Raw genomic sequence first — 23,050 nt, forward strand, 5'->3', positions numbered from 1 at the left:
TCAAATATGTGTTCTTTGTTGAAATGTGCTTCTAATTATCTCAGAACTGCTGCACCCCAGTTTTTGGATGATATGGAAGGAAGAGGCATTGCAAGGGCATGATGTTTGTTTCCTCAATTCAGAAAACCATCCTGGGTTTATTTTTTGTTTGTTTGTTTGTTTGTTTGTTTTTTCCTGTCTTTGTTGTTGTTATTGTTCTTTTTACTCTTCAGGATACTACTTAAATGTGCTTAAGCGCAGTCCTGAATCAAGGCCTGTGAAAATAAGAGTTGGGGAAATCCTTGTGTATGGAACAGCGATTCCTGTTTATTCATTGTATTGCTATAGCGCTCAGAAGCCCCAGTGACGAACCAGCACCTCATTGCACCAGAAGATACGCAAAAAAATGTAACAACACAAACAGAATATTCTACACGAATGGTCCAAAGCATTGTTGTCAAGTGGAGAGTCATGGGCCATGCTGTAGGATACCCTAGTAGCTGATGATTATTATCATTTACTTTTTTAAATTTTTTTTTTTTTTTTTTTGACAGTTACCCAAAAACATGCAGGGTGCTTCACAGAAAATTGAATATTGAAGGGCTCAAGAAACTGGCAGTATGAAGCTCTTGGAGACACAAGTGGTTGGTTGGTTGTTTTTTTTTCCTCTCTCCCCGCGTGCTTGTCCCCATTCCTGGTTTTATCCTGGGCTGAGGAATATAAGACCCACAGAGAGGATGCAAACCCATGGCCTCATTTCATATGGCTCACAGCCATGTGATTTTGTTTTGTGTTTTTATTGATGTGTGCTAAAATGTGTGTTAACCTGTGACACAGTGGAGGTGTTTGAAAGGTCTTTTTGGTCTTAATAAGCAAAAGGGCTTTCACCCCAGTTTTATACAGTTCTTGGTAATGTGTGGAGAGAATTTAGAGAGTTCCTCAGTAAATCTTCCTAGTGGTAGGGGGAAAAAAAATAAATCAAAAAGCTCATTACTGGAATATTGTTGGGTAATAAACTGCAGGAGTGGGATTTTAGCCTTAAGCCCTAAAACTAAATCCTTTATGATCTGCATGTAGTACATCGCCTTATAATATTATTCTGTCAGCAACTTGCTTATCATATTTATAGACTATGCAACATGCAGAACACAAATTCTGAGTGCCATCTAACAGTATTTTCAGCCTGCTTTCATACAAATTAACAAGCTAATCTTCCTGCCAGCCAGCACCAGCTGCAGCAGGCTGTTGTTTGGACAAACAGCCAAGGCTGTACCACAGCATCGTGCTCTACCAGCACCTTCTTGCTGTGAAAAACAAACCTTGGGCATCTGGATAGAGCCCATCCTATGATGACAGCTTGCAGCTACCAAGTCTTGAACGCTACCCTAAGTTTCTCTAGGACCAAGAGGACTTCTTAATTGTTTTGCTCAGTGAAGGGTGCCTGGGGTTGTACCCTCTGAGTGGATGATTTCCTTAAGCACGGTGCCTCTAGCAGCATTTTGGATTGTACTTTTTGGAAGGCTAAGAGCATTTTTTTTTGCCCAAAGCTTGGGAACATGGGAGGCAGCAGCCATTCAGTGATCCTTCCCTGGGGGGTTGCATCCCAGTGCATCCAGAAAGGTCCAGCCCAAATCCAGCCCTTATGGGCACACTGGAAGGTCTGACATGTCTTGAAACTGCGATAGGTGTTCAATGACAGAATTTGGTCCTTTCAGACCTTTGCTCTGCTCACTACACGTTGAAATGTCCTTTAATGCTGATAAAGAGACCACTGGAGATAAAACTAAGGATAAGTTGTTGTCTGGCTTAATTTCAGTTTATAGGCTACCTGCAATACCATATTTCAGTTTTTCTTGCATTTGAAGCAACACTGTCATCTACTTTCAGGCCCAAAGGAGAGATGGAAAAATAAAGATTTCTGAATCAACTGAATCTCAGTCCAATGCTTTTTAAGGAAGCAGGGAAGAGCTCGAGGAGGCTTAACTATTTTATTCTGCAGGCCTACAACTTCCATCAATAACACCATGCTAATTCAAGAGAACTGAAAAGCAAAATTGGTTGTAACACAATGAGCAACCAGCCAGTTTATTTCTAAGCTGCATTAATTGGAAAACAAAAAGCGCAAATGAGTATGATGAATGATGCAAAATAAATTGGAAACAAAATTCTGTGACCCCTCTTATCAGTTTTAAGGAGATAGGATCTCAAGATTTGTTCCAGCCTTTAAAAAAATTAATAAATCCCCTCTCCCAGCCCCCAACCCCAATCCAAACCCCAAATGCATTCAGTTTTAATAAGCTAAGGTGCTATCACAAAAGGAAAATCAGTCTCTAAAAATAATGAGCTGTATGTTTACAGTGTCCCTTTAACACCATAGTCTTGATATGACTTTTTGTAAATAAATAACAGAATAGAAACACAATAATTTTTTGTGGGGACTTTTTTTTGGGTATGTTGTTTTGGTTGTTTTAGTGTCGTGCTATTTGAAGTTTCCTTGGCAACAAACCAGTTCAAAAATTTCTCAAAAAAGGGAATAGTAGTTGGCTTGTGAAACATTAAATAATTCCAATCCCCACTCCCTTGCTGGAATTTTCCCTCCCCCCTCCCATTTTAATATCCATCTTGCCATGCCAGGTGTTGAGTGTACTGAAGGACTTCAAAAAGAAATGAAATAAATTTGAAAGTACCTATTTCAAATTTCACCAACTGACTTTTTTTTTTTTAAAAAAAAAGCATTGTTACTGCAATGGAACAGCTTCATGTTCAGTCTTTGTTTTAGTTAAACATTTTAATTGGGCTGTGGAAATGGAGCTTGAGTATTCTACCCAAGTTAAATCAATGGTTAACGTACAACTCGAATGAGAAAGGTACAATTTGAACTGACCATTTAAAGAGACGATTTGTCACACACAGTTTGCATCCATGCAGACTGAGAGCTCTATAATTACATTATGTACAAAAAAAAAAAAAAATTTTTAGTTTATTAAGGCAACCACAACTTGGAGAACATGTCCAAAGTGGCATTAATACAATTGCAGTGGTGATACCCTTTGAACATTTTTTATTTTCAGATAAGAACACTTATTCCTTTTCTTTTTCAAGAAATAATTGCCAAGAAAGAACCTATTTTCCATAGGGCTTTGTTCTCTATTTTTTTTTTTTTAAACAATCTACTTTATCTATTTTCTTTAAAAGAACGTATCAAGGCATTGCTACCCAATGCAAATAATTCGGATACTGGGTTTCCCATCAATTTCACTGGGAATTGCAGGTGGTAAGAACTGGTAGGTTTGGGCCCTGTCTTTTTCATATATTTTTTCTGTCCTAATTTTTTTCTTTTATGTCTTTATATTATTTTTTTTTTTTTTGGTGATTTTGTCCATGTTTACTATAACTCTATTCCCCAGAAGTGTTTTGCTGTTCTCTACTCATATGTACTGAGCATCAAAACAACTTGGTTGATGGATGACCCCTTTTTCACATGCCATTGAAAATGCCAAGTTGCTTCATAGAAACGTGCTATCATAACTGAATATCCATGTACACCTTATTTTAAATGCTGTGATATTCCGTTGTTCCTTGGGATAGCACTCGGAATGAGTGTGCACGCGTGTAAGGCTCTACTTTTCTATTGCCTATATTGCAGCTAGTTGTAACTAGGCAAGTAAATGAGAAAGAAATATATATTTCTAGCAGGAGTCAGGCATTTTGGGTTATGCTGCCCCAAAGCCTGGTAGGTATATAAAACTGGAAAAAAAAAAAAAAAATCAAACAGATTATAACCAAGATCACAGTTGAGAAAATTACACTATTTTTTTTGTTGGTTTTTTTTTGTTTCTTTTTTTTTTCTTTTTTTTTTTTACAGTGATTTCTACTATGATATGGTTACTCTTAGTTTCACCTGGCCTACCAAACAGAACCATAGTCCAGCATGCAGCCTTAGTGACAATGTTCAGCTCCCTGCGAGGACGATCTCCCGCCTCCAGGTATGGCATGAGAACAGCAATGCTGAGATGCTGACTAGTTTTGGAAACTCTGAAAAGTAGACAATATCCCCAACTTTCACATAACACCCGCCCCCCTTTATCCCCTTATCTTTCCCCCACCCTTTTCCCCTTTCCCCCTCTTTCCTGGAGGATCTAGGGTCAAAGTGATGAAGAGGAAAATGTGAACCTTGGCTGGCACAGCTCTCCACAATGGGATCTGGCCACCAAAGGGACGAGTGAGTCTGGTGCTGCCCCAAGGGCAAAGCGTACCACGTGTCTATAGTCTCCTCAGTTCTGGGGTGCCCCACCACTGGCACCCAACATCAAACGGAGTGCACCGGCCTTAGGGAAGGCCTTCGCTTTCGTTCCCTCTGCCTTTCCGGTGCCGCTTCACTTTCAATTCCTCCTCTTCCTCCTGCAGGGACTTGCTTTTCCTTTTCCCAACCCGGGGTGTCCGGGACGGAGGGAGAGGGGGTGGAGGTGGGGGAGGAGGCAGAGGAGGTGGTGGAGGTGGTGTCTCTCGAGCCATGTGTATGACAGCCTCGATGGTGGCCATGATTGTATCTTGAGTGGCTGCTTGCTCCAATATCAAAGGGTTGAGTGTCGGTCTCTGACCTCTTTTGCTGGGAAGGTCAATGCATTTTTCCAGAACGGGCATTTGGTCTCTGGAGTCTTCGTCAAAGGAGAGGGGTTGCTTCCGAGGACGCCCCCTCCGCTTCTTGACAAAGTTATTGCCTGTCTTTGATTGTCTCTGCAGCCTCTTGGCTTTCAGGATCTTGTTCACGTGATCCAGGTTCTTCTTTGTGGACAGGATCTTGGTGTAGTTGCACATCTTGCGCACCTCGCACTGAATTGCTTCGATTTCACGGCGCTTGAACCTTTTTTTCAGTGGTGGGCTGGCTGTTGGTAGAAAAGATGAGAAACAGGAGTGGGTAAAACAACAGCGAATGGAAACCCTCTTTTGCCCGCTTTCAGTGTCATGAAGACTAGATAATTTCAAGTTCCGTAGGGTCAATATGACTAATGAAGAAACAACGGTTGCGAGAAAGGACTTTGCATAGAAAAGCAACTCAAAGAAAGTTAAAAGATTACTTATTACAATCCCAGAAGAATTGCTGCTACCTTCTCTTTACTGTCCTAGATTAAAACACAACTTTGACTATTAAGCAGTCCTCAGAGATTTCTCTTCAGCTCTCCCCTCTCCTAAAGCAACAAAGGTTTTCTACACCAATGCTTTTCCATGGTTTTGCTTCATTCTCCTTTCTAAACCTTTAGTAGGAGGGAAGGAAGTGCACCTTAGCATAGCTGTCATATTGGCCCACCATAATTATTAAACTTTCTATACTCCAAACACATACTCCTGATATCTTCACTTCAGCCTTTAGTTCTTGCCATGGACACCAGTTTGTACAAAAAGTATTTGTTGCTGAAACTAGTGGGCACAGACAAGCTGTGTGGGTCACCTCACCTGTGACAAATTCATTGCCCCTGCCTGAGTTTCTTTACTATCTTCTCCGCAGATATGAGCTGAAGCTACTCAGTCATAAAATTGACTTTAATGGCCTCTGAAGTAAGCTTACTCCTGGTTCAGATCACTTACTTTAGATCTGAATGAAGTCCAAAGTAGTTAAGTCTCTTGCCAAGGTCATGTTGTGAGTCATTGTCAGAGCTGGGAAGAGTAACCAGCATTTCTTGGCTCCTGGTCCTTTGCTTAGGACATGAGACCTTGCTTGTTTTTCTTAACTTGTTTCATTGTCCTTTACTGAACATGGCATCTGTTCAGAGTTCAGGATTTGCACATGGATTATAAGTAACTACCCCTTTGTGAGAGAAACAAAATGTATAAATCTGCTATTGCAGTAACTGGTGCTCCCTTTCACTCCTAACAGAACTGTTCTGTGCTACTGGAAAAGAAATGATGGAGTTTAGAATTTCTTTTCAGTTAGGAATAAAACATCCCCCTAAATTAACCTCAGCCCACATCTACTTGCAAACTTAATTTACACCTGACTGTCAAGCAGTCATTTGGGTTTGAAATCCTTGAAGTTTCCAGAACAGCCAAGATTTCGAGAAAGGTTCTTTTAGGGGTTATCACTCCCTTCATGGCTAACAGGCTAATCTTCTAGCAGTAGTTTAAATAAAGTTGCTATTGTAGCATTTTCTATAGATAACCAGGAGCTGTCAAGTGGTGGAATCTCCTCTTGCTCACTATGGATTATGACAGACTCAGCATACAAGCCTCACTCACTGTCCTCCCCTCTTGGAGAACATAAATTACTGGCTCTTATACCACCATGTTGCTTGGATTCAGCAAAGAGCTTGCATAAACAAACCCAAGTTACAATGCAAGAAGTAGGAGTGAGTCATAAACAAAACACAGACATATGCTCTCTTATAAATAAAGACCTGGATGGCCAACTTCCCAATGTCTGGTTTTCATTAATTACAAAACAAAATACATTTTCCATATGTAACCCACTCCCCACACCAAAAAGAAAAATAAAACCCACTTGCAGTTTGTGATTCACAGAGGACAAAAGAAAAGAGGAATGCAGTCATTTTGGTACCAAAGAAAAAGAGAAAGGAAATAAAATATCCAAGTTGCTCAGGAGAAGTTAATTAGTTGCCCAAAATCCCTCTCAAGTAGGTCACTTGTAAAGACTGTGGATGCAAGAGCCCTAAGGGCAAGTGGCAGCGAGATATTTCCCAGTCATCTGATCAAAATAAGGTTAGATCCCTGTCACATAAAATGATTACTCTCCTCTGGCCTCACTAGTGATTGACTTTTATAATCCCAATACTTCCAGCCCTAAGCATTTGACTCTGAGACCCTCCCAGATCATGAGAGGAGCTTCGGGTCAGAAGATTTAAGAAATCAAACATCCTACCCATTCTTCATATTCACCTTTTGCCTTTTATTGCTTCTGCTAAGGCACATTTTCAAGACTTTTGTTTTAAATTCCCATATTCAAGGTACAATTTTTTCCAGAAAGTAAAGCTAAATTTTTTCAGTTGATGATGGAATTCTTGAATATGGGAATTTTAGCAAAAATAAAAGAGAAATTGCAAGGTTTGTGGTGAAATCAGGAGATTTGGCATTGTTTTCAACTTTCATTGGAAAGAAAGTAAGCCAAAGGACTGGAAAAAAATTTAAAATAAAGCATTAGCCAAATATCTGCAAAGTTTTTATGTCTTCACTGAGGTTTAGCTGTAGTCAGTTGTTTCTGCAGCTTAGTGTTACCCCTCCATTGCAGTCACAGGAAATCTGGTCTGTATAGTTGGTGGAGGATGACCTCGGTTTCTAAAATGGGAACTCAATGCAATTTAAGGCGACCAAGGACATCCTTCTGACACCCTGATACTGTATAAGGAAGGTGGAGGGCTCCTGTCCACCCTGCAAAATCCAATGGGTGTCTTAAGCAGCCAAGAGGTCCAGGTCACGCTGGCTGAGTGTCCTGAGTGGAGCCTGATGATGAATAGGCAGTGAGCAGAGCAAAGGTAGGCATCTGCTTTCTGCCAAATTGCCTAACTCTCCAAAATTAACCAATATGCAGACAGTTATGGGTAGATAACTACACTTACATGTAAATCTATAAGCTGAACACCACTCAGCGTCTTCCTTCATGTTGTTTAGATACTTTTTTGCCCTCCTAAAACTCTGTAGTCTGACAGTCCATTTCCTTTTGGACTGAAACTCATTTTCTCATTTAGAAAAAAAAATAAAAATCTATGCTGCTCTATGCTGGCTTTCTGCACTAATTTTTCTTTCATAAATGCTTTGGGGTGTTTATGTCTTTTTCAGGAAGCTTGTTAGTAACTACTAATAATGCTTTTGCTTTTCTTCTTAGCAAGCCTCTGAACTTGCAAGATCTAGATAGTATTTGAGTTGTGTTACATAGTCTGCCAATAGTCAAAATGCATGTGTTGAATAAGTAATACGCTTTCAAGTCAAGCTTTTTAAATAAGATATTAGGAAACAGAATATTATTTTGACTATTGAGAGTCAGGGACATCTGATTCTACATTTGGAGTATGGAGACTGTGGAAAAGAGTCTGATGGGTCTGCAGGGGGAAGATTTGATGAGGTGTGCATATGACAAAATATCAGGGAGATCTGCCAAAATAAACCACTATTGAAGTGAGAGCCATTAGGTGTTATCAACTCATCTGGAAGCTCTTGGTGAGCGATCTTTGATATAAAATATTTTGCTATATTGCCATGTGATATACTGCTCTGCTGAAAACCAAAGCTAAGTACTAATCTTTTCCATTTTATCCAGGCAGGCCCTGCCCAACCCTGGACCCAAGTTTGTCTGCATTGCTTTTAGGCTTTGTTGTTCTCTTCCCACACATCCTGTGCTGTTTGCACATGGAACTCTTGCTTTGGGAGGAAGACTTTTGTATAACTCTGGTGGAATTAATCTAAAAGGGGTAGAAAAGGAGGTGGGAAATAATAGTGTGTCTGCACCAAGGCATATGAAAAAGGGAACATGCTCCTACAGAGATGACACAACATGATGGCAACCTCTAGATGCTGGGGATGCAGTGGGGGACAATTTGCTGCCTGAGCACAGTTATCTCCCTACAACTCCCCAGGCTGCAGGGCCACGCACTGCCTCCGTGAAGACCTGGGGCTGTTTGGCACAATCCAGCCCAAAGTGAAGACAAACTATAAATACTTGATGCAGCACAGGCTTTTGTACTTTTCCTTCACTCTTTTCCCACTCTCCAAACAACCTCACCTAGCTGCCCCAAGCAAGCAAGAACCAGCATTAATCTTAAAAAAAAATGTTACACATTCAAAGCAAGGCACATGGATGTTCGGTGTTTCTCCCTTCCCTGGAGTATATGGATGCAGTGAGGCTCCTTCTCATGGACAGAGACAAATTGAAATGGCCGCAGGCCATGCCTAGAAGTCACAGAGGATTGATATGACACTAGAAATAGCTTCTGAGGCAAAGCGAGAAATCTCTACCAAAAATATACATTTCCAAGGGCAGCTTAAGGCAGGCTGGAGGACCCACTCCAGCACAGTGGGTGAATGAAGAGGTGAACCCAGGTAGGTCAGACCCCTTGGAAGTTCTCCGTCACCCCACTAACTAACTTTATTCTGGACGGCTTTGTTACCCCTGCAGAACTAAAGATCCTTCTTACTGCTTGTCATTCTCCATCCCTTCAGAGTTGCCCGAGGCCACTTGCAAGCACATGGCACAGGGGAGACTTTGCTCAACAGCTGAGCTCAGTTTGTCAACTTGGTTTGAATGGAGAAATTTTCAAGAGCTCCCAATTAATTACAGAAGACCCATAGCACTGTCCTGTTTTCCCATTAACACAGTTTCTTTCAGTTTTCCCTAAATTGTTTTAACATCTGGGATACAGATAAACCAACAATTTAATTAGACTTCTGAAAACGGAAAGAATGAACTATGCAGTCAAGCATACACTTTCATCTTGAAACTGATCATAAAATATTTGTGTGCTTTTGTTCTCTGCTGCATTAAAAATCTGTCCTTACTTTATATATAGGAAAATATTACAGGCTAAACAGAGAATTCTGATTTTTTAATATAAAAATGTAGCTTTATAGAAGCTACTTTACAGCATGTATCCCTTGTTTTAACTATTTATTCAGGAAATGAGAGGAAAATCAAAAGGAGTGCAGTGAAACAGCACTTTCAATTGCATAATTAAATACGTAATCATTCCATAACTCAGTGATACAACACATTTTTTGTGAATGTGGAATCAAAGGTTTGACAAGGCTATGAAACTCCTAATGGCTACATGTAGGGTAATGTACTGTGGGTTGCCCATTCACTGGAAATTAAGACACAATGCAAGATTAGCTTTTGTATCCATGCCCAAGAAAAGGCACGATGATGCCTGAGTGACTTGGCTCAATTTCTGACTGTATAAAGCTATCACCTTTCTCATCGGATTCAAAACAGAAGCACAAAATATAAGTTGATTGAAAAACATGCTAGTCTGACTTATTTATTCCAATATATTTTAAATCACTCTTCATTGCCCCAGACAATTTCACATTTGCAAGACAGAATATTATGCTAAAATCACTGAAGTATGCAGAAAGAAATCTCAGCTGATCCTTAGCTATGCACTGTGTATTCGGTGTGTTCGTGCCACGGGGATGGGAACATTCAAATAAATGAACAACGGGGCTGAAAAAGGAACCCAAGAGTCTTGCTTCGCAGTCCCTTGCTAGACCATACGGGCTGGTGCTACTTGTGTCCTCGTTATTGCACAAGTGGTGGTATGTGAATAAAATAGATTTGATATGCCAAGATATGATCATGATAAGCAAGTGTTAGAAAATTTACAACCTCATTATCACATTAGATATGCACGTTTGCAGCTACTTCTCCAATCAGGAAGAGCAGCACAAGCACATATTGATCAGTGCAGTGCCAGAAGGAAGAAGATGTGGAGGAAACAGAGGGGTTGGAGGGAAACAACATTACCTGCTTCGGATGTTGCTGATGATGAAGGTAGGAGAGATAATACTGGAGTTGGCATTGCAACACTGTCAACAGCTGCTGGTTTCCTTCTGGTCATCATGTTGCAGGCAGAACTTTCCATTTTACTATGAAGTGAAGTCTGGTCTGCTTTTAAGTGGGGACCTGCAATTCCTGGGGAAGGAAACAAATTTTGGATGAATATTGATAAAGCAACCTGCCTGGGGTAAATCTGAAAAAGAGTAGTCAGTTGCTGTCCTTCCTACCTCAATATTTTCAGTTTATGTGCCTGTATTATGGTCTTGATACTAGCAAGGATCATGATTATTTTTATTTTTATTTTTATTTCAATACTTTTTCTTCAGGATGTACCATCCCTGCATCCCTGATCTTTATAAGCAATGGTAAACCAACATAATAAATCCACATTACTACTTTTTATTCTCCAAGCAAAACCACACTCTGTATATGTATAAAGAAAGACATACTTCATATCTGTATGTAGTGGCATTGTCTATTTGTCATTCTCTGGGTATTTTATTCTCCACACTCACACACTTCTCTTCTATAACGACTTGACTCAGTGGGTGTTTCATCTGAGTAAGAAGCAGGCATCAGGAACAGTCTCATAATGTAACTCCCTGCCTAAAGTACCTTACAGTTATTTTTCAGGAGTCCCCATCCTAATGAAAATTTATCTTACAACTCATTAAAGAGGTGCGAGTTTAAAAAAAACGAGCAATTTGTCATCCATTTTTCTGCCTAGGGTTTACAATGAAGAATAAATGAGTGGCAGAACTATATCAAAGAGGTCAAATATTCCAGAGAAATAAAATTTATGCACTCAGGGCTGGTAGATTCCTCCCTAAACAATGTTTCTCAAACTCTTATGATTGGAACCCATTTTGTTTGCTTGCAAATGTGTCAAATTTAAACCACTGGGATTGAAATTCTACATATTAGATACCTACCTGTTACACCTGAATGTGTATCCACCCATTTATATGTAATATTTCTGTAGTTTATGTGCATGTATACATATTACATCTATAAGTATATGAGTTTAGCAGGAAGGAGCGCTAAAACACTTCAGTCACTTTTTACAAAGTGCGATAATACTGGGATGGGGTTTTTTGCCTGTTTTAGAAAACTTCCAGCAGTTGTTGCTTTGTAAAAATCCAGTAGCCCTGTTCTGATGAGACCAGAACAAAAGTCTGCTAGGTTGAGGACTTTGTGTTGTGACTTTGCCAACTTATGAAAGCTTCTCCCAGTCTCTGTGGTGCTGGGCTTCAACACATACAGGACAGTCCTTCATCTCTCAAATGTAATCCTTCATAAACTCCTTGTCTTTTTAAATCTCAACCTGCATATGGGTCTCAGATATAATGCATCAAATTTTGGAAATTAAATTGCATGAAGATTCAAAAATCACAGAGTCACTGAGATTGGAAAGCTCCCCCTGAGATCACTTAGTTCACCCCACCCTGCTCAAGCAGGGTCAGCTAGAGCAGGTTGCGCTGGTCAGGCTTTGAGTATCTCCTATGAAGAAGACTTCACAATCTCTGGGTGACCTGCTCAAGTTCTCAGTCATCCTAATAGTAAAAATGTGTTTTGTGGTGTTCAGGCATAACCTTCTGTGCTTCATTTTGTGCCCACCGCCTCTTGTCCTGTCACTGGGCATCACTGAGTAGAGTCTAGCTCTATCTTTACTCTCCCCATCAGATATTTGTACACAAGGATAAGATCCCCCTAAGCATTCTCTTCTCCAGGCTGAATAGTCCCAGCTGTCTCAGCCTTTCCTCGTAGCATAGATGCTCCAGACCCTCAATCATCTTTGTGGCCTTTCATTGGACTCTCTCCCATATGTCCATGGCTCTGTTGTACTGAGGAGCCCAGAACTGGACACAGTACGCCAGGTGTGGCCTCACCAATTTTAGACAATTCTATGATTCTATGAATAAATAGGAAAAATCACCTCCCTTGATCGGCTGGGAGCCCTTCTCCTAATGCAGCCCAGGAAGCTGTTGGCCTTCTTTGCTGCAAGGGCACATTGCTGGATCATGCTCACCAGGACCCCCAGGGCCTTTTCTGTTGAGCTGCTTTCCAACTGGTCAGCCTCCAGTGGGTACTGGTGCATGTGGTTATTCCTCCCCAGGCGCAGGACTTTGAACTTGGTCTTGTTGAACTTTGTGAGGTTCCTGTCAGCCTATCTCTCTAGCCTGTTGAAGTCCCTCTGGAAGACAGCATGACCCTCTGGCACATCAACCACTCCTCCCAGATTTGTATCTTCCCCAAATTTGCTGAAGGTGCTCTCTACTCCATCACCCAAGTCATTAATTAACATGTTAAACAGTTTTGGCCGCAGTATGGACACCTTGGGTGCACCACTAGTGACTGACCTCTGGCTGGACTTTGTGCCGCTGGTCACAACCCTTTAAACCCAGCAGTTAAGACAGCTTTCTGTCCATCTCAGTGTACATTTATCTAGTCTGTATTTCATCAGTTTTTCTGTAAGGAGGTTATAGAAGACTCTTAAAAGTCAAGATAAGCAACATCAGGTTGATTAGGCATGATTTTCCCTTCATGCATCTATGCTGACTACTCCTGACCACCTTATTGTCCTTCATATGTTTGGAAATACTTTCCAGGATTATTTGCTCCATCATCCTTCCACAGAATAAGATGAGGCTGCTCAGCCTATTGCTCCCTGTGTCTCTCTTCTTGCCCTTATTGGACTGACATTTGCTCTTTTCTACTCCACAGGATCCTCTCCCAGTTGCCATGACCTTCAAAAATAATCAAGAATGGCCACATAATGACATCAACCAGCTGCCTCAACACTTTTGGGTGCATGCTTTCAAGTCCCATGGACTTACGTATGTTCAGTTTGTTTAACTGTTCCCTATCCAGATCCTTCTCCACCAAGAGTAAGCTTCCTCTCCTCATCAGTCGCAGGGACCTGGGATTCCAGAAGGCCAGACTTACCGGCATAGATCAAGGCAAAGAGCAGTGAGTACCTTGATCTTTTGCCAGTCTTTTGCCACCATGTTGCCTGCTCCATCCAGCAGTGGTTCCATATTTTCCCTAACCTTCTTTTTGATGGTAATGTACCTGTAGAAACATATCTTGTTGCCCTTCTTCCTATGCTAGATTCAAATCCAGATAGGTTTGGGCTTCCTATGCCCATCTCTGTGAGCTTGGACATTGCCTCTATAGTTCTCTAGGTCACCTGTTCCTGCTTCCACCTCTTTTTTGCTTTCTTTTTATGTCTGACGTTACTCAGGAGCAGCTTGGTCATTCATACAAGTCTAGTGCCACCTTTGCTTCCTTTGATTTACCACTCAGATTTGGTTTGATATGCCTCCACAATTTTCCTGATTGAAGCCCAGTACAGCAGCAAACCTCCCTGGACAGCAGGTCAGGTCAGCAGATAGGGGCCTTTGTCCCCTGCCCCTGCAGCAGAGAGCACCCACTGCTATCCCTGGCTGCACCCAGACAGTACCTGGCACTTCCTCAAAGAGTTCCCACAAGTGCCCTGATACCTTTCCCAGAAGATCAAGAGGATCTCAAGACAGAGCCAGCAACTGCTGCACAAACCTCTATGTTTGTTGGCTGCTCTCAGCCTTTTCAGATACCAACCAACATTTCCTGTATTTGCGGCTTAGAGCTGCTATGAACAGTCCTGATCTTTGTCTGTTGCAGATGAAATGTGAAATATCAGGAGATCTATGGTTGTCCTAGAAACTGTGGAAGAGGTCTCCAGAAGACTTAGCCACAGAAGAGGCACTGGTGAGAGGAATCTGAAAGATGGGGCTACAGAGTGGGCCTGTCAGACATAAGAGTCCTGATGGACCTGTGATCTGATATCAGTCTGGGACTTAACAGAGGAGAATGGGTCTGAGTACAGAAATAGTAAGGAGTGAGACAGAATTACAGGTCATGGCTTAGTGGAGAGATGCAGAGGAGTTTCTGCCTATTAGACCACATATCCTTCCAGAGGCTCAAATCAAGTATTAAGCATCTCAGATTGTATCCATTCAACTTCAATCTCTCTCTGCTCGGCTTCTCTATTGCAAATGAGAACAATAATATACCACTCATCTCAAGAGCAGTGCTGCGAAAATAAAATTATCAACATTCATGAAACATTCATCTATTCATACCAGGGCTAAGAAATGTGGAATAAATGAGACATGGTGTCACACAATGAATAACAAGCGGAAAATACAACCACCAAATAGCTCTTGGCTAGGTGAGCGCTATACATTGAGTAAAGCACTGTCCCATAGAATAACTGGGATATTTATCAGGCAACTATGCCTATGGGATCACAGCACTATGAAACTATGCATATGAAAAACTGATGTTTCACTACTCTATAGTGCCTGAGTTTGAGCTTTAACATAATTTATTCATGAATGTACTTTGTGCGCAAGAAATGTGCATATGTGTATCAATACACATATACATATATGCATGTGCATATGGTACATAATAATGCTAACAACCTCATAAATTCAACATCTGGTTCTAATTAAACTGAAGGGCCTATATAAAGAGCCATATGAAAACATGCAGCTGTAACCTGTTGACCTCTATTGATAAAAAAAAAGTCTCTGTGAAGCTATGCTTCAACATATCAAGGGACAGTCATTCATTTTTTCAAAGGTAATCCCTCAAACCACTTGTCCCCTCAAATCTCTACCTGCACACAGTGTTTGCATTAGGGACCTTGATTTATGGATTCCCACTCCTTGGATGGAGAGGCTGACTTCCTGTTGCCGTGGTTACTTGGATCTTGGTTCAAGGTTAAACTACTCCCAAATCAAAATCAGTGGCAGGCACAGCATCTAACAGCCAGGTTATTGACTACCCTAGGATGCTTAAAGGTCAAAGACCAAAGAGCTGCTTACTGCCTTTGGGGTGAGTCAATATTTTCAATATTTTTATTCTGTTTCTTCTGAAGAAGTAGTTGCTGCTCAATTACCACCTATCTGGGTTTAGCAAGGTCATATGAATCATTGAGGAAAATCCTCCCCCTACAGAAGAGATACAAATGTAATGAATTACTTCAAAGTCTACATGGCCCAATTGCAGCTCATCGCCAGTGAGTCGTGGGTTTGGCCATCTGTCTTTTGTTTTAGGCACTTGGTTTCTTCAGCCTATATAACTCACCTCACTGAAATTCTCATCTAAATTGAGGAACAGGAGTAATTTATGGATCTGGAGCAGCCAGTAAGGAAGGACCATCAGTTTTCATTCACAGATACCAAAATGCAAACAGAGACTTGTAGGCACCATTGGAAACCCACGGAGATGCAGTGATTTGCTCACAAGGCTGTCATTCACCCTGCAGTAGTGGAAGGTCTGTCCCTTGATGGACCTGCTGGTGTGGTATCATTACCTTTCCTTGGACTTTTTCTTCTCATTTGGGGTTCTTATTTCAGAAGGCCTTATGTAAGAGAACCCCCCGGTTCAACCCATCTTTGAATCAGGTGGAAATAAATCATCTGCAACATCATCACAGGGGGCTCAGAGTTTAAAATTCACACACAAACACAGCCATGATTTCAGTCTATTTTATCTTTTGTTGCTGCTCCAGAGAGAGAACAAGATGGAGACCTGATTCAGACCTTATTTATCACCTGTCTGTTGATCTTTGTGCATTTCCTCCAAATCAGAGCCCGCTTCATCCCATGAAAGACCCATACCTTAGCCTTCCTGAGTCCTACTGATAGCACAGACACCATTGCATGCACATGCAAGTGAGCAACCGGCAGTAAAGCAGGGAGGAAACAATCATTATTTGTTTAATAAGAAAGGGCAAAGGGAAAAGATAGCTTCAAAAGCAAGGGAAGACATGAAGGAGATTACCAAGAACCTAAAAAACCAATGGCATGTTTATAAATAAATAAACATAATGATCATAAGTAAAAGGGTGAATCAGAAGCAGCACTATTCTAGTTCAGGGCACGCTGTCATAAAGACTGTGTATGAGGGAACACAACACTGATGTGAAACTGGCAATTTTTTTAAAGATTTATGGGTCCTCTGATACTTTGGATAAAAAAAAAAACTGGCATTCCTCGCTCACTGTCTAAGCAACTTACAAGCTCTGACTGATAATTAATACATTAATTTTAAAGGCCCAGCCATTAGTGTTGTTGTTATTAAGTACTTATGCTGCAAGTAATGTGGTCTAGCTCCATTGTGCTAGGGTCTGTAGAAACGGGTTAATTAATTATCCTTGCTTTACTGTTAAATCATGCTCACTCTGCTTATTGCATTCATCTGTTTTATCTCATGTTGTACTTATATGGAAAGGTTCTTGGACAACATCCGCCTTCTTTTATTTGTGTACAGAATCTAGCACAACGCTCACCAAAACTGGAACTCTACATGCCAGTTCAAAAGAGATAATAAATGTTAATTTGCCATTGGAAAACAGAGAAAATCAGGCGATAAAAATTGATTTCAGTGAAGCTTCTGCTAGTGAAGGTTTTTCATAGAGAGAGTTCATTGCATTGGATTTCATATTCCCCACAGATTTCTGGAAATCCACAGCTGTACTTAAATTGTTTATGCATCTGACCACTGTTATCGGAAAACTCTTACAGACAATTTTTCTCCCGGTGTCTTTGCATAATGTAGCTACGCAATGCAGCTGTACAGGAATGCACATCTAAACATTAAGTTAGTCATAGTATTTACATTTTGATAACTCCTCCACTCTGAATAAAGAACCAGAGGAAATCTCATATCAGGGTGAATCTTTTCTTAAGGCTGATTTTAAATAAATCAGTCAAAAGTTTGGCATTGCATCATATTCCAGAAGGGAGAACTGAATTACTATGTGATAAATGTAGTTAAGGAAAGTAATTATTCTTCTTAAAGTAATATTATTACCTTTCCAACTTATGGAATTCATTTCCCTGGCTTCTATTTGACGTGTATTATCATTTAAAAATAACTGTACTTTCAATGTACAGCACTGCTTTATGGCTTTAGGTCCTTTTATCTTCTTCCCTTTTCTATCAACACATTAGAAACTTCAAATTCCACCTCTTCTATAAGGGATTTTCTATTCTGCAAGAATGTGTCCCCCTGAATAAAACCAAGTTCCTGTAGAATAATGAAAAAAAATTACGCCATTGCCAACAGGCAGAAATTTAAGACACAAAGACTGCTTTATTTCATTCCAGCTATTTTCCTACTTCTAGGTTGGTTGTTTTTTTTTTTAACATCAGGATAGCTTTAGAGAAAGAGGGAGACCGAGAAAGCCATCATTAGATAGATCTTCTGATCTTTATCTGCAGTAGCACAGTCAGAAGAGCTAATGCTATGATGATAGCTTTGAAATCTCTTAGGAATTGGATAAAGAGAAGCGATAGTGATGAACTCCCAGCTAATAAACACAGAGTGCTTATTTCTGCAGAATGATCAATTTCCAGATGTCCTGAGGCTTGTCTGATACAGTTGATTTACTCATTCTCCCTCACTTCACTAATAAAGCTCAAGTCCAACATCAGATTAGAGACGAGCCAGATTCCTTAAAGGGGCAGGAGGAGGGCTGGCCTCATGGCACGCAAATGCTGGTAGACATACTAATCTCTTCTGCCTCCTCCTATAACCACCAAGCTGTCTTAAACAGCTGCCTTCCTCTGCTGAAATCATACACTTTATCCGCTTTGGGTTAGTACAGTAATACAGACAATTAATTTGTTATCTTGTTAGTGGAAATTTAATGCAATGATCTAAAAGAACTCTTACATATTGTGATAAACTTTAGTGCCTCCAGGGCACTTCTCTTCCATAGGACTCATTTCACATCCCATCCATTATGTAAATGAGATGTGGAAATAGTTTAGTTCCCCTAATGTATCTGTACACTGATGGATTGCACAAAGTCAGCCCTACTGAAACTAATGAGGTTAAATGCATCTTGCCATTCCTTTCTACTTGGGTGAATCTCTGCGCCTGAGTTCAAGAAACGTGGTGCAAGTCTTCCTCTTCAGTTCTTTATGGAGATAATTGTGTCTCCTGACAGGGAGCACAGTGGCAACTGCTGCATACCTGAAGCCTCACAAGGCATTGCTTAAGCGAGCAGAGCAGCTGCTGTTGCTATATACAGCTGTGGGGCTGCCTGTAGAGGCTTCGGATCATCTTCCACTTCTGGGAGATGGGTCCCAGGACCTCATGGAGCTGCAAGAATCTGCAGCCTACAATGACATGCAATGTTTGAAGAGAACATAGCTGTTAGCAGGATCCATGCAAGAATTAAATCTAAGGAGGAAAGGGAAAGGAAGCACTATATATAGTGGTGGTTTTGGCAGTGTTAAGTTAATGGCTGGACTCAATGACCTAGAAGATCCTTCCAACCTAGATGATTCTACGATTCTATGACTCTATGACTTTGCTTATTATCAGGATGAGTCTCGAATCCCTATTGACCCTCCAGCTAAGAGGATGATCAACTGCAATTTAAAATTTCCAAAGATCAATCTCCCGCCTATTTCAAGCCTGTATTTGCAGTGAATTAAGCTTTGTAGGAGATGAGTTTTGTCCTGAGCTTTGCCTTTTGGTTTTGCTTTGGGATTGCTTTTTCCTGTGCTGGTACAGAAAGAATCTGCAGATCCTCCATCTCATTCCCTTCCCTCCTCCTTACATATTGCCAACATGAAATTGGTGGGGGCCTGAGTCAGGAGACTGAGGAATAAAGGATGTGCAGCCTCAGTCTTGGGAAATAAAGTGACGTGTGTCTGGAAGCTCAGTTCTTTGTGTATTCAAAGATAAAAATTTACTGGAGCTGGTGGAAACACCTCATGTTCTGGAGCAGCATGGGACAGTAACCGAAGAGGGCTGTAAGTGTGCTCATACCCAGGCTACTCCAGCCCCCCTGGCGTGTCCCTACCAGGCCTCCAACCCTCCAAAGAGAAGCAGATGTGGATTTGAAAATGTTATGGCAGAAACCACTACATTTTGTCATGCCAGGAAGTGATGAACAGGTGAAATGAGGATTTCCATTAGAAGTTGGATCAAAGTAGAAGAACATGTTAGTTATATGTGGGTGACAGCAATCAATAAATTTAATGAGAGAAAAACTCAAGGGTCCAAAAGAGTAATTCAGAGTCAAAAGCTACAGGATCACAGGCCTTGTGAACACAGATTTAAGCTGAAGGGGCTTGCTATTGGGTTCAGAGCCACAGGCTTTTCTTCCTCAGAGCCTGAAGCTTTAGTTGAGCAGAAAGTCACACTTTTACGCTATTGGAGACTGACAGAGTCAAGAGAGACAGAGACCGATGGTGCTGGAGAAATTAAATTTGCCATGAAATATCTCAGTGAATGAATCATTTAATACACAGTGATGAAGAACTAAATTCTCTTGCAGAGGGAGAAGGAGAAAAATTAAAATCTTCAAAAGAAGTGAAATGAAAAAAAAGTGTTTGAGGGAGGATGCAGAGGTTAAGCAGAAGAGCAAGCCGAAGGGCTTTTTTTTTAAGGCATAAAAAGCCATTAGGTATGCTGAGGGGCAGAAATAAAAAGACCTGCAGGTAGGAGCAAGGAGCTACCTGGAGATGAGTTGTCACACCGAGATGAGCTGTCATATTGGATGAGGATAAGCTCATTGGGGAGGACGGAAACAGAAGATAGGAATTCTTTCTCAAGAACACAGCTGAGGAAAGACAGACGGGGAAATTTCAGTTTGTAAGTAATGAGAAGAGTCAAGGTGGTGTTCTGAGTTGTTGTTTTTCTTAACAACAGGGATGATCATTTTTAAATGTGGCAGATAGAGCTGATATTCCCTAGTCAAATGGAGTTGGGAGCAGTTCGTATTTATCACAGATTAAATGGGACACTGACAGCTTTGGTAGGAGAGTGCTGGCATGAAGCATGAGCAGAAGAGTCAAGTTGGTAGTGGGGGGAGGACAAATGAGGCACAAGGGCTGGGCTGGTGTAATGATGCAGTCATTTTTCAGGCACATTCAGTGTACAAAAGTGATGAAATCTAAAAGAAGTTAGCAAAATAATTAGCAAAAATCTTGCTGAACAAGTTCGACTAAGTGACCTCCACTGACAAAAAGCAGTGCAATGTTCCTCCAGAAACGATAAGGCTTCATTCTCCCTGTTTATGCAGTCAGCAAAAGACAATATCTGCATGATGCACAAATTCAGCTAATATTTTTTTTCTTTCTAACTGAAATGTTGTATTTCCATTACACCAGTTTAAGTAGTCCTGTGGTGATGTCTGTGTTAGAAAAGTAAACAGCACCAGGGATGTTGCTTGAACCCAGTTACCCATACTGTTATACAAAAGGAAAACAAGAGAACAACCCGGTGGGCACCTCCACCACCTAACTTAGTCCAGTAATATCTGAACTGGTCCCCAGAAGGGTCCACACCTTTCTAGTCCCCTCAGCCACAAATGAAGGTGGCTAAGACATAGAGGTAGTCACCTGGGGACAGGTAGGATGAGGATGGGCTGAAAGCCACAGAGCTGATAAAAGCATCCAAAACTGCTGGCTTCTAAGTTAGCGTTCTCCCTGCTGGCAAGCCTAGTCACTTCATTTTTCTTCTTTATCTGTAATGAGCTATGCCCCAGTTCATACAATGAGAAATACTCTGAGTATGACATGCATTTGAAGTAAAATCTCAGCACTTAATATAAGTCCCCACATACCCTGCAATCTAGGAGACTGTAACAGAAGAGTTTTTATTTTCAGAAGGTTTCATGTTGTCTTTGTTTTAGTATCGGGGTCCATTCATCCCACTCTAATGCTAATTTATCACTAAAATGAGTGCTTGCTTTATCAGCACCAGAGATGAAAAATAATGCACACTGGGAGTGCATATATCATTCTTCTTCCCTTTCTGTTTCTGTATTTCAGATCAATAGATACAGGGTATTTTTTTTTACCTTTCATTCTGAAAACCACAGTAATTTACTGCAATATGAAAACTGAAATCTATTTAAACAACTATATACGTAAGATCATAAGTGTTATTGCCAATTAACCTTAGCAACAGAGAAGTTTAATAGTTAGCTAGCTTTATGGTACATAGGTCTTTATTTTTTGCCCTATTCTAACGGCATTCTGAAAAAAAGTAAAATATTTGAAAACTACCAAATAGAGTATAATGTTTGGCTTTATTTTAACAGCTCAGCATTACTGAGAATGTAGAAAAATCAAACAGACAGACCTAGAATTGAGGACTTTTCCTGAAGTTCATCTTTTCCCTTGTATCTTATTAAAAACCTCAGTGATAAGCAATTTCTGTAATATGATCTTTAGTGTAAAATCTTTGGATTTTACATATTTTTCAAAGAAAAATGCTGAAGGTTATACTTTATTGGGAGTGATTTTCATCAAAATTCTTGCTGGGAACTGCTTCCTATAACTGTGTAAGAAGGATGGCAGCGAGACCACATGTAATAAGGTCAGAGACTGCCTCTGTGGAGTATAGACACAAGAAGGGATCTGACTGATGAAGAAGAGGTTAAAGAGGTGAAGAGTGCAAAGTGGAATGAAATAGGGAAATAGATGGAAATAGGAGACAAAGAATAGATTGGAAAGAAGCTGGAGGAGGGAAATCGCTTATTACAGATGTGTGAAAAGCAGATTGACAAGAACCAGAATAAAGAACATACTGGGAAAACCCTAAATGCTCTTAACCGCTGACATTTGGAGTTATGCTATCAACTTGAATGCTGCATGTCTATGCCTGAGCCACTCTAAATCTCCAGAGTACTTTCCTGCACAGCTATGGTGCAAGTCTATCTTCAGTTTTCACATTTACTGGAGCCATAGCAGCATATTTTATGTTCTTCAACCAATGAACTTCTCTCCCCATAGCCTTATATGCTTATTTTATAGCACCAGACAGACAAAATACAGAAAAGTGTATCGGGGTAGGAATATGTTCTTTTTAAGCATCCACTCTGACAGAGAGTCATGATGGAGCAAAAATAATACAAGCTAAGCTTTTCGTTAATTACGGTTGCTTTCCTGGTGTGTCAGAATTTTATTATCCAAGAGGAATGATTTAACACTGACTGAATGAAATTCTGACCCTGACTGAGATTTTGGTCAGGGCCTCAAACTATGGGAAAAACAATGAACTTGAGCAAACTGCCAAGCACAGGCTCTCCAACCTTTGTGCTTGAAATTAAGTTGATAGTTTATTTGCTCAACATGCCATGTCCCAGTACAGATTTACCTAAAGATAGGTCCCAGTTTCAGACAATTGTGTGCAAAACTGACCTTGGAAGTTTTGGAAAAAGCTAAAATTCTGGGAGAAAGAAGTCTAAAGGGATTTTATTTAGCAGCTTGGGCATGAAAAGACACTCAGGCCTTGTTTTCTGCTACTGGGACAACTGCCCAGTAAAATAGCTCAATCAACTTCAATATTTTGAATTTTGTCTTTGAAGACAGATCTCTGGATTTGTACTTACACCCTCCTGATGGTGTTTTTTTTTTTTTTTAAATAACTAAGAGCATAAGTGTTTCATCTCATCTATCTTCAGGTGGCAGCAACCTGGGTGTCTACATGAAAACTATGTGTCTAAGCTGCCATGACAAGCAACAGACGTCAAATTAATACAGGGAGAAGAGT

General features: G+C 40.6%; 1 protein-coding gene across 1 annotated transcript in view; it reads right to left on the reverse strand.

Moving 5' to 3' along the window:
- Positions 1-3,353: 3,353 nt before the first annotated feature.
- SETBP1 (SET binding protein 1) overlaps positions 3,354-23,050 on the reverse strand; it is a 267,084-nt gene continuing 247,387 nt past the window's right edge. Inside the window, exons 6-7 of the mRNA XM_074166835.1 lie at positions 10,445-10,612; positions 3,354-4,865 (exon numbers count right to left, since the gene is read on the reverse strand). Coding sequence (XP_074022936.1) covers positions 4,309-4,865; positions 10,445-10,612 — 725 coding nt within the window. The 3' untranslated portion in view covers positions 3,354-4,308. The remainder of the gene's footprint in view (positions 4,866-10,444; positions 10,613-23,050) is intronic.

Source organism: Numenius arquata, chromosome Z, assembly GCF_964106895.1.
Source record: "Numenius arquata chromosome Z, bNumArq3.hap1.1, whole genome shotgun sequence".
NCBI classification, from domain to species: Eukaryota; Metazoa; Chordata; class Aves; order Charadriiformes; family Scolopacidae; genus Numenius; species Numenius arquata.